Source organism: Ranitomeya imitator, chromosome 2 (assembly GCF_032444005.1).
Source record: "Ranitomeya imitator isolate aRanImi1 chromosome 2, aRanImi1.pri, whole genome shotgun sequence".
Lineage (NCBI taxonomy): Eukaryota > Metazoa > Chordata > Amphibia > Anura > Dendrobatidae > Ranitomeya > Ranitomeya imitator.
The window spans coordinates 403522215-403538430 of NC_091283.1; the positions used below are offsets into that span (position 1 = coordinate 403522215).

General features: G+C 42.4%; 2 protein-coding genes across 2 annotated transcripts; one reads left to right on the forward strand and one right to left on the reverse strand.

The window, feature by feature from the left end:
- Positions 1-931: 931 nt before the first annotated feature.
- On the reverse strand, positions 932-4045 carry LOC138667448 (nuclear factor 7, brain-like). Its single transcript, XM_069755651.1, has one exon. The coding sequence runs from the start codon at positions 3977-3979 to the stop codon at positions 2441-2443; it is 1539 nt and encodes a 512-aa protein (XP_069611752.1). The 5' UTR covers positions 3980-4045; the 3' UTR covers positions 932-2440.
- Positions 4046-7132: 3087 nt separating this feature from the next.
- On the forward strand, positions 7133-8626 carry LOC138666673 (E3 ubiquitin-protein ligase TRIM39-like). Its single transcript, XM_069754860.1, has one exon. The coding sequence runs from the start codon at positions 7133-7135 to the stop codon at positions 8624-8626; it is 1494 nt and encodes a 497-aa protein (XP_069610961.1).
- Positions 8627-16216: the final 7590 nt, after the last annotated feature.

Genomic DNA, 16216 nt, shown 5'->3' on the forward strand with positions numbered 1-16216 from the left:
TTTTTTGTTTATTTTTAGTTTCTGTCTCCGAGGTGAAGTGTATCTCCGAAAAAAAATTACAGACCTCTCCATTCTTTGTAGGTGGGAAAACCTGCAAAAATTGGTATTATATCAAATACTTATTTTCCCCACTGTATGGGTTTGTCTTTTTAAAATGTGTATGGGATGTCTGTATGTATATAGGAGGCTATATGGGTGCTCATACTGCATATACAGGGGTTGTGTGTGCTCTTACAGTATATAAAGGGCTATGTCTGGGCTCATACGGTGTATATAGGGAGATGTTAGCATACTTAATTTTTCTCAATAGCGACACAGTTAATATGACATTATAATATGCTAATATTAAAATTGAGCAGAATTAATTTCAGCCGATTGGTTCAACCCACGACAACAGTCACGGTTTCACGTGGCCTATTGGGAAAATTACCCACCCCTGTCATTCACAGTAGTGGGGGGTGTGGGGGAAGAGTAGGAGCTGGAAAATCCAGCGCTAAGGCACCTGCGCGGAAATGCACTCCAAACATCCTTTCACTTAAATTGCTTTTTCAGGGATTGAGATTACTTGCAGAAAAGTTTTGAGTAGTCACCTAAAATAAAGCATTTTCACCTGATCCCCCTGCCACATCTGTTTCACCTCTGGCTAGGTTCCCACAAATCTTTGTGCTCTCGCTTCTGTTTATGTAACCCCTGCAGCCGATCATCGCCTGTCTGATGACTAACAAAGAGCTGCATACTATACATTCTGCAGCATATACATGGGGGCTATAGGAGTAGCCACCAAGATAAGCATCTGAGGTCTGCATGCACCAACTCCATACATCAGTTGCATGCCACCACTTTAAATCATAAACTTCATATTTTATGGAGGAAAAAAAAAAAATTTAGGTGGAGAATTTTTTTTTTCTTTTAGGAGGTCCTTCTTCAGAGTCAGAATCCACACACCAGTGCTGTTCCTATGATAGAACTCCAAGTGGCAGAGATGAATGTTGAAGTATTCCTTCATCTTGGACTGATGTCTGATGCATAGGATGGACTCTGCTCCACAACAGACATATAATGGTCAAGATTAGGGTCAAACCGTCTCATTTTTTTTGAACATCTAAGAACGTGGAGATTTCTAAATCAAGATGTCACCACACCATCTCAATAAATTTGTCTGAAGACAATGGTTAAATGACTTGACAGTATACAAACCACTTCTTGGCCTTCCTGTGAATCACAGTGCACAACCGGGACTATGTACACGAACTGATTTGGCGGTGTACGAATATGTTCCTTCATCTGATTAACTACAACTCATAGGGTTTTATGCTCTTCAATATCCATCGTTTTAGTTAGATTATAATTATTTTCATCAATAAAATGTAAATACTGAATTGATTCTCAGTTACATTCTGTGTACTATTCCAGAGCTGCACTCACTGTTCTGCATGCCTCAGAGCTGAAATCTGAACATCACTGTTTGTTCAGGATCTGATGTGCTAACTGGCACCAGACTGTAATTTGATAAAAAACAAAATAGGCTTCCCTGACATTGTAGCAGCTCTATAAGCAGTGTGTGATCATTGCTGATTGTTTCTACTTACAGCCAGCAGAATTACAAATGCAGCTCCAGGCTATGTAACAGCTTGTGACACTGGATCGGTGCAAAAACAATTAAAGCAATGTATTATGCAACTTTTTATATAGATCTCACTGTAGACAGGTTACACGTTCCATCACATGAAGATAACAGCCATAGAATGATGATTTATTAAAACATAACATCAGAAATCTGGTTAGAATTGTGTATCAAAACTTTCAACTCTTTATATTAAATACAATTTATTTGACAAAAGGTTAAACTTGCCTACATTTTTCCTTTTATATCAGGGGGTGGACAAGTACTTTTTAGATTGAGGGGGGAAAGGCGTTTAACTATGCCACATGGCTGCAGTGCTTACCGGGCGATGATTGACTGGTTGATCACTCACAATGTTCTTTGCCGTTAATCGCATCCTTAGGCTAGGTTCACATGGCGTTCGTGCAATCCATTTAGCGCATACGCTAACGGAATGCGCTAATGCAATGTCCAAAAGGGGATTGCGTTTGGCGATCCCGATCTGCGCTAGCGAAGAACGGACCCTGAACGTGCAAGCAGCGTTCGAGGTCCGTCCGAAAATAACGGGACATCGCTGACACATGCCAAAAATGGCATACGTTAGCGATGCGTCAACACATTGCGGTCAATGGGTGTGCTAACGGATCTGTTACATAGCGTTAATTGCGCCATGTAACGGATTCCGTTAGCGGACACCCACTAACGCAATGTGAACCCAGCCTGCCCTTATACAATTAGTTTGTCCTCAGGATAGCCCCTTATGTAGGCAGGTACTCGACTGTCACTCGTAAGGGAAACTAGTTGCTCACTGGCTATATTAGAGATTTTGCTACCAGCCTATTTTAAGACCCTCACCCAAGCATTGGCCCATACAACGATCACCGGGCACAGTGCCTCGGTGAAGGTGGCATTGTATGTATACAAATGTCTCATCGAGTCACCCAGCTCGTAAAAAGACAGCAGTCCAGCCGCATAATCCAGATATATCCTCACTTTGTAGCAGGAAGGTCGACAGGCTAATGGAATTTCTTTTGCATTATGTTTTACTGAATAATGTTTATTAAAGCTGCGCAGACCCCACGACTTTTCACTATTTCCAATGAGAGAAGATTTTCCATTTCTCCTTATGCTGGGATAAGCCATCCCCACTCTCCATCCTCCCTCCTTACTGACTTCTATGTCCCAGTAAAGTCTTCCTGCAGAAAATCCAGTCGTGCTCAAAACTCTACGAGTGGCAAATCTCTTCGGAGTTTTTGGACGTTGCTGATGTACGTCTGACCAGGAAGCGGTGGTCAGGTCATCCGAGATGTGCACGTCGTTAGCAGCAGTGTTCACGTCCAATAATAGGCCAGATGCCTCTTGAACATAATAACCTTTGTGAAGGTTAGACATTATGTTCGCCAGGTCAGAGTTCAGGGTGCTAATGAGCAGATCGTCAGACAGGTCAGGAACTTCCAGCTCTTTTAGGTTTTCATCGCTATGCCCCATCAAATCACCATTGTCAGCTTGTAGGTACAGTAGAGGATCGGTCACCTGGCATAGCTCCTCTATAGCAGTCAGCTTACAGGACAGACTGTCCCTCTTATTATCCAGCTGTTGGATCAGACTGGAGACCTGCAGTGACACCTGCTCCTGATGCTTCGAGATCTCGTCCAGTATACGACTCTCCAACGTATCCTGCTTCATCCTGATGTCTTGAAACTGGACACTGACTTTCTCCACAATACCTGCTGCCTTTTCTCTGGTGCTTTTTAAATGGTCCTGGAGACTCTGGACTTGCTTTTCAATCTTATCCCTTTCTTGGAGGATACGGTCTTGAATAATCTTCAGTTTTTCTTTTTTCTGCCTATAGGCCTCATTCAGTAAACAGATTTCATGTCCCCGATTTTTCTCTGCAGGCAAGCAGGAGACACATAAACACTGGGCATCCTCAGCACAGTAAAATAAGAGGTTCTTGCTGTGGTGGCAGCATTTTCGGCTCCTGTAGGAGATTGTTGGTTCGATTAAGACGTGTTCTGGTTGCTTGCTGTGTACGGTGAGGTGAACATCACATAGGGCAACTTCACACGTCAGACATGATTTGGAAGCCACCATCGGTGTTTGGATACAGTACTCACAGAATATCGGACGTTCTTCCTGAGAATGGAAATGGTCGGCTATGTTACACAGCGTGGTGTTCCTCTGAAGTGTAGGGCGTTCCTGAAACCGCGTTCTGCATTGAGGGCAGCTGTAACCAACAGACCTCTCCTGTGAATCCAACACATTCTCGATACACTCCCAGCAGAAGTTGTGTCCGCATCTTAATGTTACAGGATCGGTGTAGAGGTTCAGGCAGATGCAACAAGTTATTTCATTTCTCAAATCGGTAGAAGCCATTGCTGTATGGTGAAGGAGGACGTAGACAAAGCTTCTGTGCAGGAGGGCGTTTTTTTTTCCGTACGCGACTCTAGAAGTAGAACAAACAATTGGCTTATTATCAGATACTATATTAGACAAGTAAAAAGAAGGAAAACTAAACAACCTGGTTACTGTAAAGTAGTGGTCTCCAATCTGCAGCTGACCAGCTGTTGCAACACTACTAGCAGCATGCCCTGGAGCAGTCACAGGTTGGAGAACGTAGTCACCACTGATTGTTCGGCCTAATCATAGTGATTATTATGGTGTCAGATCTAGTGAGCAAGGCTTAAGGCTAGGTTCACATTGCGTTAGGGCAGTCCGTTTAGCGCATAGCGCTACGGACTGCGCTAACGCAATGTCCCAAAAGGGATCGGGTTTGCCGATCCCGCTAGCGCAGATGCCCGATCTGCGCTAGCGAGGAACGGACCGCGAACGCTGAAAGCAGCGTTCAAGGTCCGTCACTCAAATGACGGCACATCGCTAGCACCCGCCCAATGTGGGCGTGCGCTAGCGATACGTTCGCCATTACAAGCAATGGCGGCGTTAACGGACTACGTTACACCGCGTTATGCCGCGGTGTAACGTAGTCCGTTTAATGGGTTCACATAACGCAATGTGAACCTAGCCTTATTGGAACTTCTTAACTAGAGATGAGCGAAATCTCAAGTAACGAGTATATTCCCAGCACGCTTGGGGGTCCTCAGAGTATTTTTTAGTGCTCGGAGTTTTAGTTTTTCTTGCCGCAGCTGAATGATTTACATCTGTTAGCCAGCATAAGTACATGTGGGGATTCCCTAGCAACCAAGCAACCCCCACATGTACTTATGCTGGCTAACAGATGTAAATCATTCAGCTGTGGCAAGAAAAACTAAATCTCAGAGCACTAAAAAAAATACTCTGAGGACCCCCGAGCGTGCTCAGGAAATCTCGAGTAACGAGTATACTCGCTCATCACCATTCTTAACCAATGAATTTTGTTTTCCCTTGCATGTGACATACCAGGAGAAGATTTTGACTTGAATAAAATTGAACTGATAGGTACACTTTAAATGCTATACCTCCATACATGTCTCGAGACCCCCACCAGACACTGAAAAGACTGATCAGGAGCACTCAGCTGAGCACGCACAGGCTCAATAATAAGCCTAGGTGACCGAACACACCATAGCTTCCTGAGCAATCTTGAGTGGTCGTGGGCTCAGAACCCAGACCCAAACCAATCAGCAGGATATATAAAGGGGTAGAACATTAAAAGTTTTTTTTTTTTGCAAAAACAGAGGCACATTAGGATATCGCAATTGCCAGTGTAAATGGGATGGCTAATCTCTTCTGCTGACAGATTAGAGGGAAGCTGTCAGCAGATTTTTTTTAATCCGAGAGCTGCATATTGCAGTTTCAATAAAATCAATGGTTTTATGAGCAGGGTATCACTAGAGGGCTAGCTATCTCATGCCATTAAGTCCTCTTGCGGTATAACCTCACCTTGACACTGATTAGCAGATTTCTGCCCATACACAGTATACACAAAAAGCTGCCCCCAATCAGTGGTGTGTTGGGGATATACAGAGCTCAACGTTCAAGTAGGTCTGCTTTTAAATTATATAGCAACAACCTGGTGATAGAAGCATACAGAAAAAAAAAATCCTATGTTTCAGTATCTATAGTCCAAATAGGTTTGGTTCACAGATTAACTTGATATTTGAATGTTAGGACATGCACAGTAGAGCATAAAAAAGATGCTTTGATTTGTTATAACACCACTATTATATTTATTAACACCAGTGTCAAATATGCGCTATTGTTATTATTTCCACTATTATTCCATCTCAGTTATTACTACTTTTCCAATGGAACATGAAGTCAGGTCCATGGTAGAGGAGGATAGAGGTTTCCACATGGACAAATCTGCGTCAGAGATGGGAGATCTGACCAGCCTCCAAATCCAGATTCCCAAATTATGGCAGGAAGACGTACGAGACAACTGTCAGGATTTGCAGCAGAAGTTTCAGCTGGAAATCCTGATGTCTCGGCAGGAAAAACGCCACTTAAAATACGTACCGTATGTGTTTGTTGCATATTTTTATCCACTCAGTGTGGGCAAATTCTGTTGCAAAAATTGACATGCCACATATTTGAATCTGCAATCAAAAACAGCATGTGCATAAGATTTCAGGAATCTCATTCACATTGCTGGTACTGTAAAACGCTGAGTACGGTATTTTCCTCATATAGGAAAAAAGAAAGCGCAACAAAAATGCAAAAATGTGCTCAATACCTTAAAACTTTTCTTTAGTTTCTCAAGGAATATTGGCCATTACAGACCAACAGGGCTAGCGTCAGAACGCGGGGACACCTGAGCAAATGACGGGCTAGAAAAAGACCCCAAACATTTGGTACTGAATCCTATCTGTGACATACTGCCTGACCGCTGAAACGGAGCCGGCACAGGAGGCGAGTATAAGCTTTATTAGGATCAAAAAAAAAAAAAAAAGGAGAGAGGCCCAAATAGGACATTTGCTATTGGGCTCCATGATTTTTATGTACTCCCCTGGCAATAGTCAAAGTGCTCCTCAGTTTCCAAATAATATGGGATACAGACCATGTAGAAGCTCCTTCTGAAGGGTCGGGCCCACATCTGGACTGTTTTGAACTGCATTGGGATGTCCCCGCTAGTGTAACCCCTAGACCCTCTGCAAGACATTCTCCACACAGCTCGGAGTCAGATTGTGGCATCGACAAGTGCTTGGGGATCAAGCATTGATAGAATCGGGGTAGGTAACTCTGCGCACATGCATCAAGATTATGGAAGATAAAAAGGGCCCACGAGTTGACATTTATTGTCTGCAGGATCAGTTTTTGGCTTGCCCTTGTGCTCTCCTCAGAATAGTTAACAGGAGAATTCCAAAAAAGATCCAGCAGAGGAAGTTTATATACGGAAATGTGAAAGTTTTCTCCTTGTGCATGTGTATTCAATTAAAATTATAGTCTACTCTAGCCAGGGGCAGAACCAGTTAATGATAATTCATAAAAGGTGAGGTCTGACATTTCAGACTCGCCCTGAATAGGAATAAGGTAAAACACGCTCCACTAGATTTCTGAGACGTTTTTAACTCGTCTTCAATATTTTCGAGAATGGCGTCTGCTGATCTGGCAGATACGCTCATCTGCTCCGCTTGTCTCGCCATCTGCAAGGAACCCATAAGGCTGAGATGTGGACACAAGTTCTGCCAGGAGTGTATGGATGTGCAGAACACCCTGGAGGAATCTGGAGATCATATCTGTCCGGAGTGCAGTGTGGAGTTTCCAGAACAACAGCCGTCCCCGAAGACACAGCCCGTGAGTGAAGATGATGATATCTTCAGTACAGATTGCACATTTTCTCCTCTACAAGCAGCTATATCCTGTTTGACTTGTGAAGCTTCACTATGTGATAACCACTTGAGAGGCGACAGTATGTCAGAGGAGCACGTCTTCACTAAACTCAACTTCACTTGTTCCTCTCCCAAAAATGCCCTCACACATTACTGCTCCGAAGACGAGTCTTGCATCTGCGTCATCTGCTCTGGTGCTGAGGAATACGAAGGACATCAAGTGGAGCCATTGATGGAAGCCTCAGACAAGATGAAGGAAAACCTAAGAAATGTTCTCGAGAAACTATCCAAAAAAAAAAAGGCTGCAGAGGTAAGAGTAGAGGACTTACAAAAATATCTAACTGAAGCCCAAGAAAAAGCTTTCGGACTATCAGAGAGTGTTGTTGCATTGTTCAGAGACATCAGAAGGCAGCTGGATGCTCTAGAACACAAAGCCCTAAAGGACATCTCCAACCAGGAGGAGCAGGTCAGAACATCAGTCTGTAATCTCATCCACGAGCTGGAAATAAAGATATCTAATCTGTCCAGAGATATAAAGGACATGGAGGAGCTGGGTACCATGACGGAGCCTTTGCCGGTCTTTCATAGATGGGAGTCAGTCAAACATGACCTTGGGGGTGTTGAGGAGCTCCTTAATCATGACAGGTGTGATCTGGATGTAGGCCTGATTTCGGCAACACTACACACAGCCCTTTCGGATATCGTTACAAGTAGGAAAATGGGTTTTTATGTCGAGCAGACACCGGACATTGTGCTGGACCTTAACACGGCGTCTGACGACATATATATTACTGGGGACCTTAAAAGTGCATCTGGATCGGAGTCCAAGCAGAACCGCCCAAAAATACCAGAGAGGTTTCAGTACAACCAGGTTTTAAGTGCCAGGAGTTTCTCTTCTGGTCGACATTTTTTGGAAGTGGAGACCTGTCCCACCGGGAATTGGAGGCTGGGAATTACATATCCCAGCATTGCCAGGAAAGGCTACCACTCGCTCGTTGGACATAGTGATAAGTCTTGGGGTCTGTGCAGGTACTTGAATCAATATTTTGTCATACACTACAGAAGGGTCATCCCTGTTCCTCACAAGCCGTCTTCTCAGAGGGTGGGGATATACCTGGATTACGAGGCTGGACAAATACGGTTTTATGAGTTGTGTGATCCAATTAGACACCTGTATACATACACCACCACCTTTAATGAAGGTCTTCATCTTATACTTGGTGTGTATACAGGCTGGGTAAGGATTAGAAGCTAGTTTAAATAACTGGTTTCATTTATGCCGCTGGTTATGAAAAAAAATATATATATATTTCAAAAAGTTTATCATAAAATGTGTTTGTACAAAAATGCATTGAGCAATCTGAGTAATCTGAAACAGACTGGTTGCTAAGAAGTTTATCCAAAGCAACTAGTATGTACAGTATAAATAAAGAATCGTTTGAAGCCATACTTAAAGGCAATTGTCCAACTTTCAAACGGAAGAAAATGTATAAAAAAAAAAAAAAAAAAAAAAGACTCACCCCCTCTAATCCCCATGCACAAGCAAAGGCCACTCCATTTTTCATGCACACCTCATTACATCTTGATCATCACCTATCACAACCAATCAGTGGCTGGGTGACTGAAGAATGGGATATTATTGCCTTCTGTCCTAGTGAGGGCTACAGGAGTGGTCTGTGCAGAAGCAATTGGGTTAGAGCTTCTTTCATAACATTTCCTGCTAATTGAATTTTATTTGTAAGTTGGACAACCCCTTAAAATCTTCCATAAAAAAATGTAATCAAGGGGGTGACTATTAGGCCAGGTTTAGCTAGCCATAATTCACTTTCCATTGACGGACTGTAATACCTGGATTAACCAGAGGTCTTCTGACTTGACCTTGGAGACTCATGAGACGAGTAGTCAGTCCAGGCATCCTGCTCTGTAAAATATCATTGCCTGAACGAAGCACAAGACTCAATATACAAGATTTTAAATTTAGTGCCAAAGCTATTGGGGTACATAGGTATTTGCAATTTTGGATACATCAACAAAGACAAATTTTTAGACCCAATACAACCCATTGGCAATCGTGGAGCTTTTTTTTTTTTTTTTTTTTATAAAGCCATGTGGACAGCTCTTTTAAAAAGATTCCTCTTCTTCTCTTTGAATTTCCATAGATCCAGTGTAATGGACGCTTACAAACTGCACACAAGTAGCCATTGTGAAGGTGTGTGTGTGTGTGTGTGTGTGTAAAGCCACTTGGAAAAAAAAAACAAAACACAACTACTGGTGGAGCTAGCCACTTCTATCTGTCCTGTTATTGCATTAAGAAATTAGGCTATTACTGTGATACTGGAACTTGAAGGTAGTGGAAATGGTAAAAAGGTCTGTGGCCCAAAAGTGAGTCTCCATTGAAGAATTAAAAGCTGTCTTCTTGCAGCTGCCACTAGGGGGACCTTAGATTTTGCATCAGTTTTTCTATTGTTGATAGGAGCGTTAGCAAAGCTATTGCTGATGGCTGGGGGTCCGACTTCTGCGATCCCAAGAATGGAGCGCCACCGCCTCTCCATTAATGGTCTAGAGCACTGCCGGAAATAGCAGATTACTGTACTCCGCTTTGTCACGTATTCCTATTGAGAATGAATAAACTTGAGGTTGAACATGCGCACGTACGCTCTATTCAACAAGGCGCTTTGCAGAGCTTGCTTCCCAAGGATCACTGGGGGTCCCAACAGCTGGACCCCCAGTAATCAGCAATTTATCCCCTATCCATAGGATAGAGGATAACTTTGGAAATAACCACTTAACAGGAAATAAATGTATGAATGTTAAGGCCTGCCCCCCCAAGCGATAATTAGAACAGGGTCCAGTGTCCCCTTCCCCCTTGTAATGCAGTAGTATGCAAGTATGGCCTTCGCTTCTATGGGAGTGATGGTGTGCATGTGTGACCACTACATCTAGTAACACACAGGAGACAAGACTGAAGATCTCAGGATCAGTGGGGACTAATGCAGTCAGACCCTCACTGATCATGAATAAGTAATACAGAAGTTCAGGGAATAAAAAAAAAAAAAAATAAACAGTAAGCTCCTTCTAGTCGTTGCTCTTTATCATAAGATCTGAACTCCGACCCCTACAAACATATTGAGAATTAACCAGCACATGATAAAAAAAACAAAATGGTATTTTCTTAGTGAAGCCCTCACCTGTTATGTCATTACTTTCAACGCTGATTATATTTCTATTCAGTCTAGGAGCTAAAGCAGTGGTCCCCAACTCCAGGCCTCGAGGGCCGCCAACAGTGCAGGTTTTCAGGATTTCCTTAGTATTGCACAGGGGTTGGAATCATCACCTGTGCAGATGATCACATTACCACCGAAGAAATCCTGAAAACCTGCACTGTTGGCGGCCCTCGAGGCCTGGAGTTGGGGACCCCTGAGCTAAAGAATGGCAGCACCGTTACTGACAAAATAAATACAGAGTAAAAACTGCGTGGGTTATCTTGTGTATATACATGAAGGTGGCAAGTAGTCCTGAGGAAAAGAAAAACGTAGTTTATGGTGGACAATGTGAATGACTTGGTATTTTAGCCAATCCCAGACAGTGATGTAGGGGAGAAAGGGAGAACGTTATTTTTTTTATTTTTTAATCCAATCTAGAAAACGGACAAAACACAACCCAGACAGACCCCATAATAATCAACACTGCCTCTAAGCTTTGGTTTGCTATGGATGCATTTTGGACATGCATGCCATATGTCTGTATCCAAGACAGAAGTGTGAGCATCCCAGCTATAGATGCAAGTCTACATAAAAAAATCATATATGATAGATTAAAAAAAAAAAAAGTACAGATCCCCCTTAAAGGGACTCTGTCACCTGAATTTGGAGGGAACAATCTTTAGCCATAGGGGCTGAGTTTTTGGGTGTTTGATTCACCCTTTCCTTACCCGCTGGCTGCAATATTGGATTGAAGTTCATTCTCTGTCCTCCGTAGTACATGCCTGCACAAGGTAATCTTGCCTTGTGCAGGCGTGTACGATGGAGGACAGAGAATGAACTTCAATCCAATATTGCAGCCAGCGGGTAAGGAAAGGGTGAATCAAACACCCAAAAACTCAGCCCCTATGGCTGAAGATTGTTCCCTCCAAATTCAGGTGACAGAGTCCCTTTAAGGGTTTAAAATTGCTGTAGACCAAATACGGTATAGAAAATGAACAGTAGATGGTGAGAAACACCCAGAAAGGACAGCTGTGTAGACTGAATGAAACGCTATTTCCTCTGAAATGCTCATCCATCAATGTGTAAGATGTTACTTTGGCACAATTACTTATAACTCAGCAGAAATCCAAGATAAGTCTGCACGGATTACGGTATATCACAGGCCAAGTCTGATCCTGTCATTAGTATGTCAGATCAGGTATGAAAGTAAAAACAGTAACTGTACAATTTACTCTACAATTGGCTTCTTACTTGAGTTATAGCTGCTACAATGCTGCCCCCCTATGGCCCAGCCTGTAACTGCTACAATGCTGCCCCCCTATGGCCCAGCCTGTAACTGCTACAATGCTGCCCCCCTATGGCCCAGCCTGTAACTGCTACAATGCTGCCCCCCTATGGCCCAGCCTGTAACTGCTATAATACTGTCCCCTATGTACAAGAATATAACTACTATAATACTGCCTCTATATACAGGAATACAACTACTATAATACTGCTCCCTATGTACAAGAATATAACTACTATAATACTGTTCCCTATGTACAAGAATATAACTACTATAACACTGCCCCTATGTACAAGAATATAACTACTATAACACTGTTCCCTATGTACAAGAATATAACTACTATAACACTGCTCCTATGTACAAGAATATAACTACTATAATACTGCCCCTATGTACAAGAATATAACTACTATAATACTGGCCCCTATGTACAAGTATATAACTACTATAATACTGCCCCTATGTACAAGAATATAACTACTATAATACTGCCCCTATGTACAAGAATATAACTACTATAATACTGGCCCCTATGTACAAGAATATAACTACTATAATACTGCCCCTATGTACAAGAATATAACTACTAGAATACTGCCCCTATGTACAAGAATATAACTACTATAATACTGCCCCTATGTACAAGAATATAACTACTAGAATACTGCCCCTATGTACAAGAATATAACTACTATAATACTGGCCCCTATGTACAAGAATATGACTACTATAATACTGCTCCTATATACAAGAATATAACTACTATAATACTGCCTCCTATGTACAAGAATATAACTACTACAATGCTGCCCCTATGTACAAGAATATAACTACTACAATGCTGCCCCTATGTACAAGAATATAACTACTACAATGCTGCCCCCTATATACAGGAACATAACTACTATAATGCTGCCCCCTATGTACAAGAATATAACTACTATAATACTGCCCCCTATATACAGGAATATAACTACTATAATGCTGCTCCTATATACAAGCATATAACTACTATAATACTGCTCCTATGTACAAGAATATAACTACTATAATACTGTCCCCTATATACAAGAATATAACTACTATAATACTGCCTCCTATATACAAGAATATAACTACTACAATGCTGCCCCATGTACAGAAATATAACTACTATAATACTGCCCCCTATATACAAGAATATAACTACTATAATACTGCCCCCTATGTACAAGAATATAACTACTATAATACTGCCCCCTATATACAAGAATATAACTACTATAATACTGCCCCTATATACAAGAATATAACTACTATAATACTGCCCCTATATACAAGAATATAACTACTATAATACTGCCCCTATATACAAGAATATAACTACTATAATACTGCCCCTATGTACAAGGATATAACTACTATAATACTGCCCCTATGTACAAGGATATAACTACTATAATACTGCCCCTATGTACAAGAATATAACTACTATAATACTGCTCCTATGTACAAGAATATAACTACTATAATACTGCCCCTATGTACAAGAATATAACTACTATAATACTGCCCCTATGTACAAGAATATAACTACTATAATACTGCCCCTATGTACAAGAATATAACTACTATAATACTGCTCCCTATGTACAAGAATATAACTACTATAATACTGTCCCTATGTACAAGAATATAACTACTATAATACTGCTCCCTATGTACAAGAATATAACTACTATAAAACTGCTCCTATGTACAAGAATATACCTACTATAATACTGCTCCTATATACAAGAATATAACTACTATAATACTGCCCCTATGTACAAGGATATAACTACTATAATACTGCCCCTATGTATAAGAATATACCTACTATAATACTGCCCCTATATACAAGAATATAACTACTATAATACTGCTCCATGTACAAGAATATAACTACTATAATACTGCTCCCTATGTACAAGGATATAACTACTATAATACTGCTCCTATGTACAAGAATATAACTACTATAATACTGCTCCCTATGTACAAGGATATAACTACTATAATACTGCTCCTATGTACAAGAATATAACTACTATAATACTGCTCCCTATGTACAAGAATATAACTACTATAATACTGCTCCTATGTACAAGAATATAACTACTATAATACTGCTCCCTATGTACAAGAATATAACTACTATAATACTGCTCCCTATGTACAAGGATATAACTACTATAATACTGCTCCTATATACAAGAATATAACTACTATAATACTGCCCCTATGTACAAGGATATAACTACTATAGCCCTGCTTGTAGATCCACATTACAGGACATGGGTGATGGGAGGACGGTGATGACAATGGCGGGGAGGTCGCCGGACCCCCACACTCAGACAATAGTCCTCTCATGACCACAATGGGAGGTCTCAGAGCTCTGGAGAACACGGGATTCTCACACACATCTGCCAGACTAGCCACACACTGGCCCATTGTCCGGACACAACAAGAATCTGCATAATACAAGCAGCCATGTCAGACACACGGGACGGGGGAGGGCAGCGCGGCCATCACTTTATACAGACAGCTGTAGCCGGACTGTAACAAACCCTCAGCTGTGAAAGGTATTGGAATCACAGCTATGATAATGAAAGTTCACATTCACTGGCAACAAGCAGGGTCTGGAATTTCCCCCCAATATATTATATCCACCTGTATACTACTGCAGACTTATCACCTGAGGTAATACACTAAAAGCAGTGAAGGCTTCAGTCATAAAACTCCAACATGGCGGCCAGCACATTCTTCCTACCAGTCACTGGGCTCCTTACCTGCTGCGTCCTGACCACACAGGCTGCAGACAATCACTAGCGGATGCTGGGCCTCATATGACGTGTGGGCAATATTTACCAATCAATGCACAGCTTCTTTCCACATTGATAGTAGCAACCAATCAGCTCACAGCTTTCATGTTTGTGCATTGGCCATAACAACCAATCAGCTCACATCTCTCATGGTAAGTGCCGTAATGGCAACCAATCTGCTGTCATGTTCAATAAATTGGCCATAGTAACCAGTTTTAATTATTCTTTGCATTTGCTTTAGCAACCAATCAACTCACACCTTTCATGCTTTGTGTGTCAGCCTATTAGATTGCAGCTAACAAGTTATACGCACCGGCCATAGCAAGATGATCAGCTAGCAGGTTTGGCTCATTGATCATAGCAACCAATCAGCTTCCAGCTTACATGTTCTAGACACTGGCTAAAGAAATGAGAGCTACAATGTGATTGGTTGCTATGGGCAACTGTTTCGCTTTCTCAGCACCACTTTCTACTTATCTTTGTTAAAAGGAACCTGTCACCCCGTTTTTTGAGATTGAGCTATAAATACTGTTAAATAGGGCGTGCGCTGTGTGTTCCTATAGTGTATGTAGTGTACCCCGATTCCCCACCTATGCTGAGAAATAACTTACCAAAGTCGCCGTTTTCGCCTGTCAATCAGGCTGGTCAGGTCGGGAGGGCGTGTTCACAGCGCTGGTTCTTCCTCAGCTTTACGTTGGTGGCGTAGTGTGCGCCTGTTGAAGTGACGAATCCACTGTGGGCACGTGAACAAGCAGCGCGCGATCTGCGCTGTCATCCCTTTCGTCGGTGGGGGCGGCCATCTTCCTGGGGCCGCGCGTGCGCAGATCGAGTGCTCTGCTGCACGGGGCTTCAGGAAAATGGCCGCGGGATGCCGCGCGTGCCCATTAGAGATCGCGGCGGCCATTTTCCCAAAGCCGAGTTTGCATCTATGTAATTATCGCCACATTTTGCCCCTCGCCGTCCAAACAGTAATGAATTCCTATTATGGGCAATAGGCAGCCGCTTATGTTAGAAGAAATCATAGGATCCCACTCTGCCCTTGTCAGTCTTCATACGGACACATTGGTCCAATCTAGAATAACTGGACGCAAAAAATACAAACGTGCACCTCTTGTCAGATCAACATCAGTTACTTAAAGAGGTTGTCCACGATCCTTTTAGGATATTAGGATAGGTCATCAATGTCTGGTCAGGGTCCGACCCCATCAGCTATTATCGGTGCCGGCGACAACTTGCGAGCTGCTCCGTCTCCTGATAGCACCCGACAGTGGCCACTACACATCCGCCTGATTGGAGTAGGAGTCCGCTGCGTAGTGCCAGGCCTCGGTCACTAACAGAAGACCATGCGAGTATTTCCGGCTGGTGGCCACCGACACAGATAACAGCTGATCGGCAGTGGTGCCAACCGATCAGACAATGATGACCGATCCTGAGGATAGGCCATCAGTGCTAAAGTAGTGGACAACCCCTTTAACCTTCAGGACAGTTACCTGCCTCGCCCACGTGTGGAA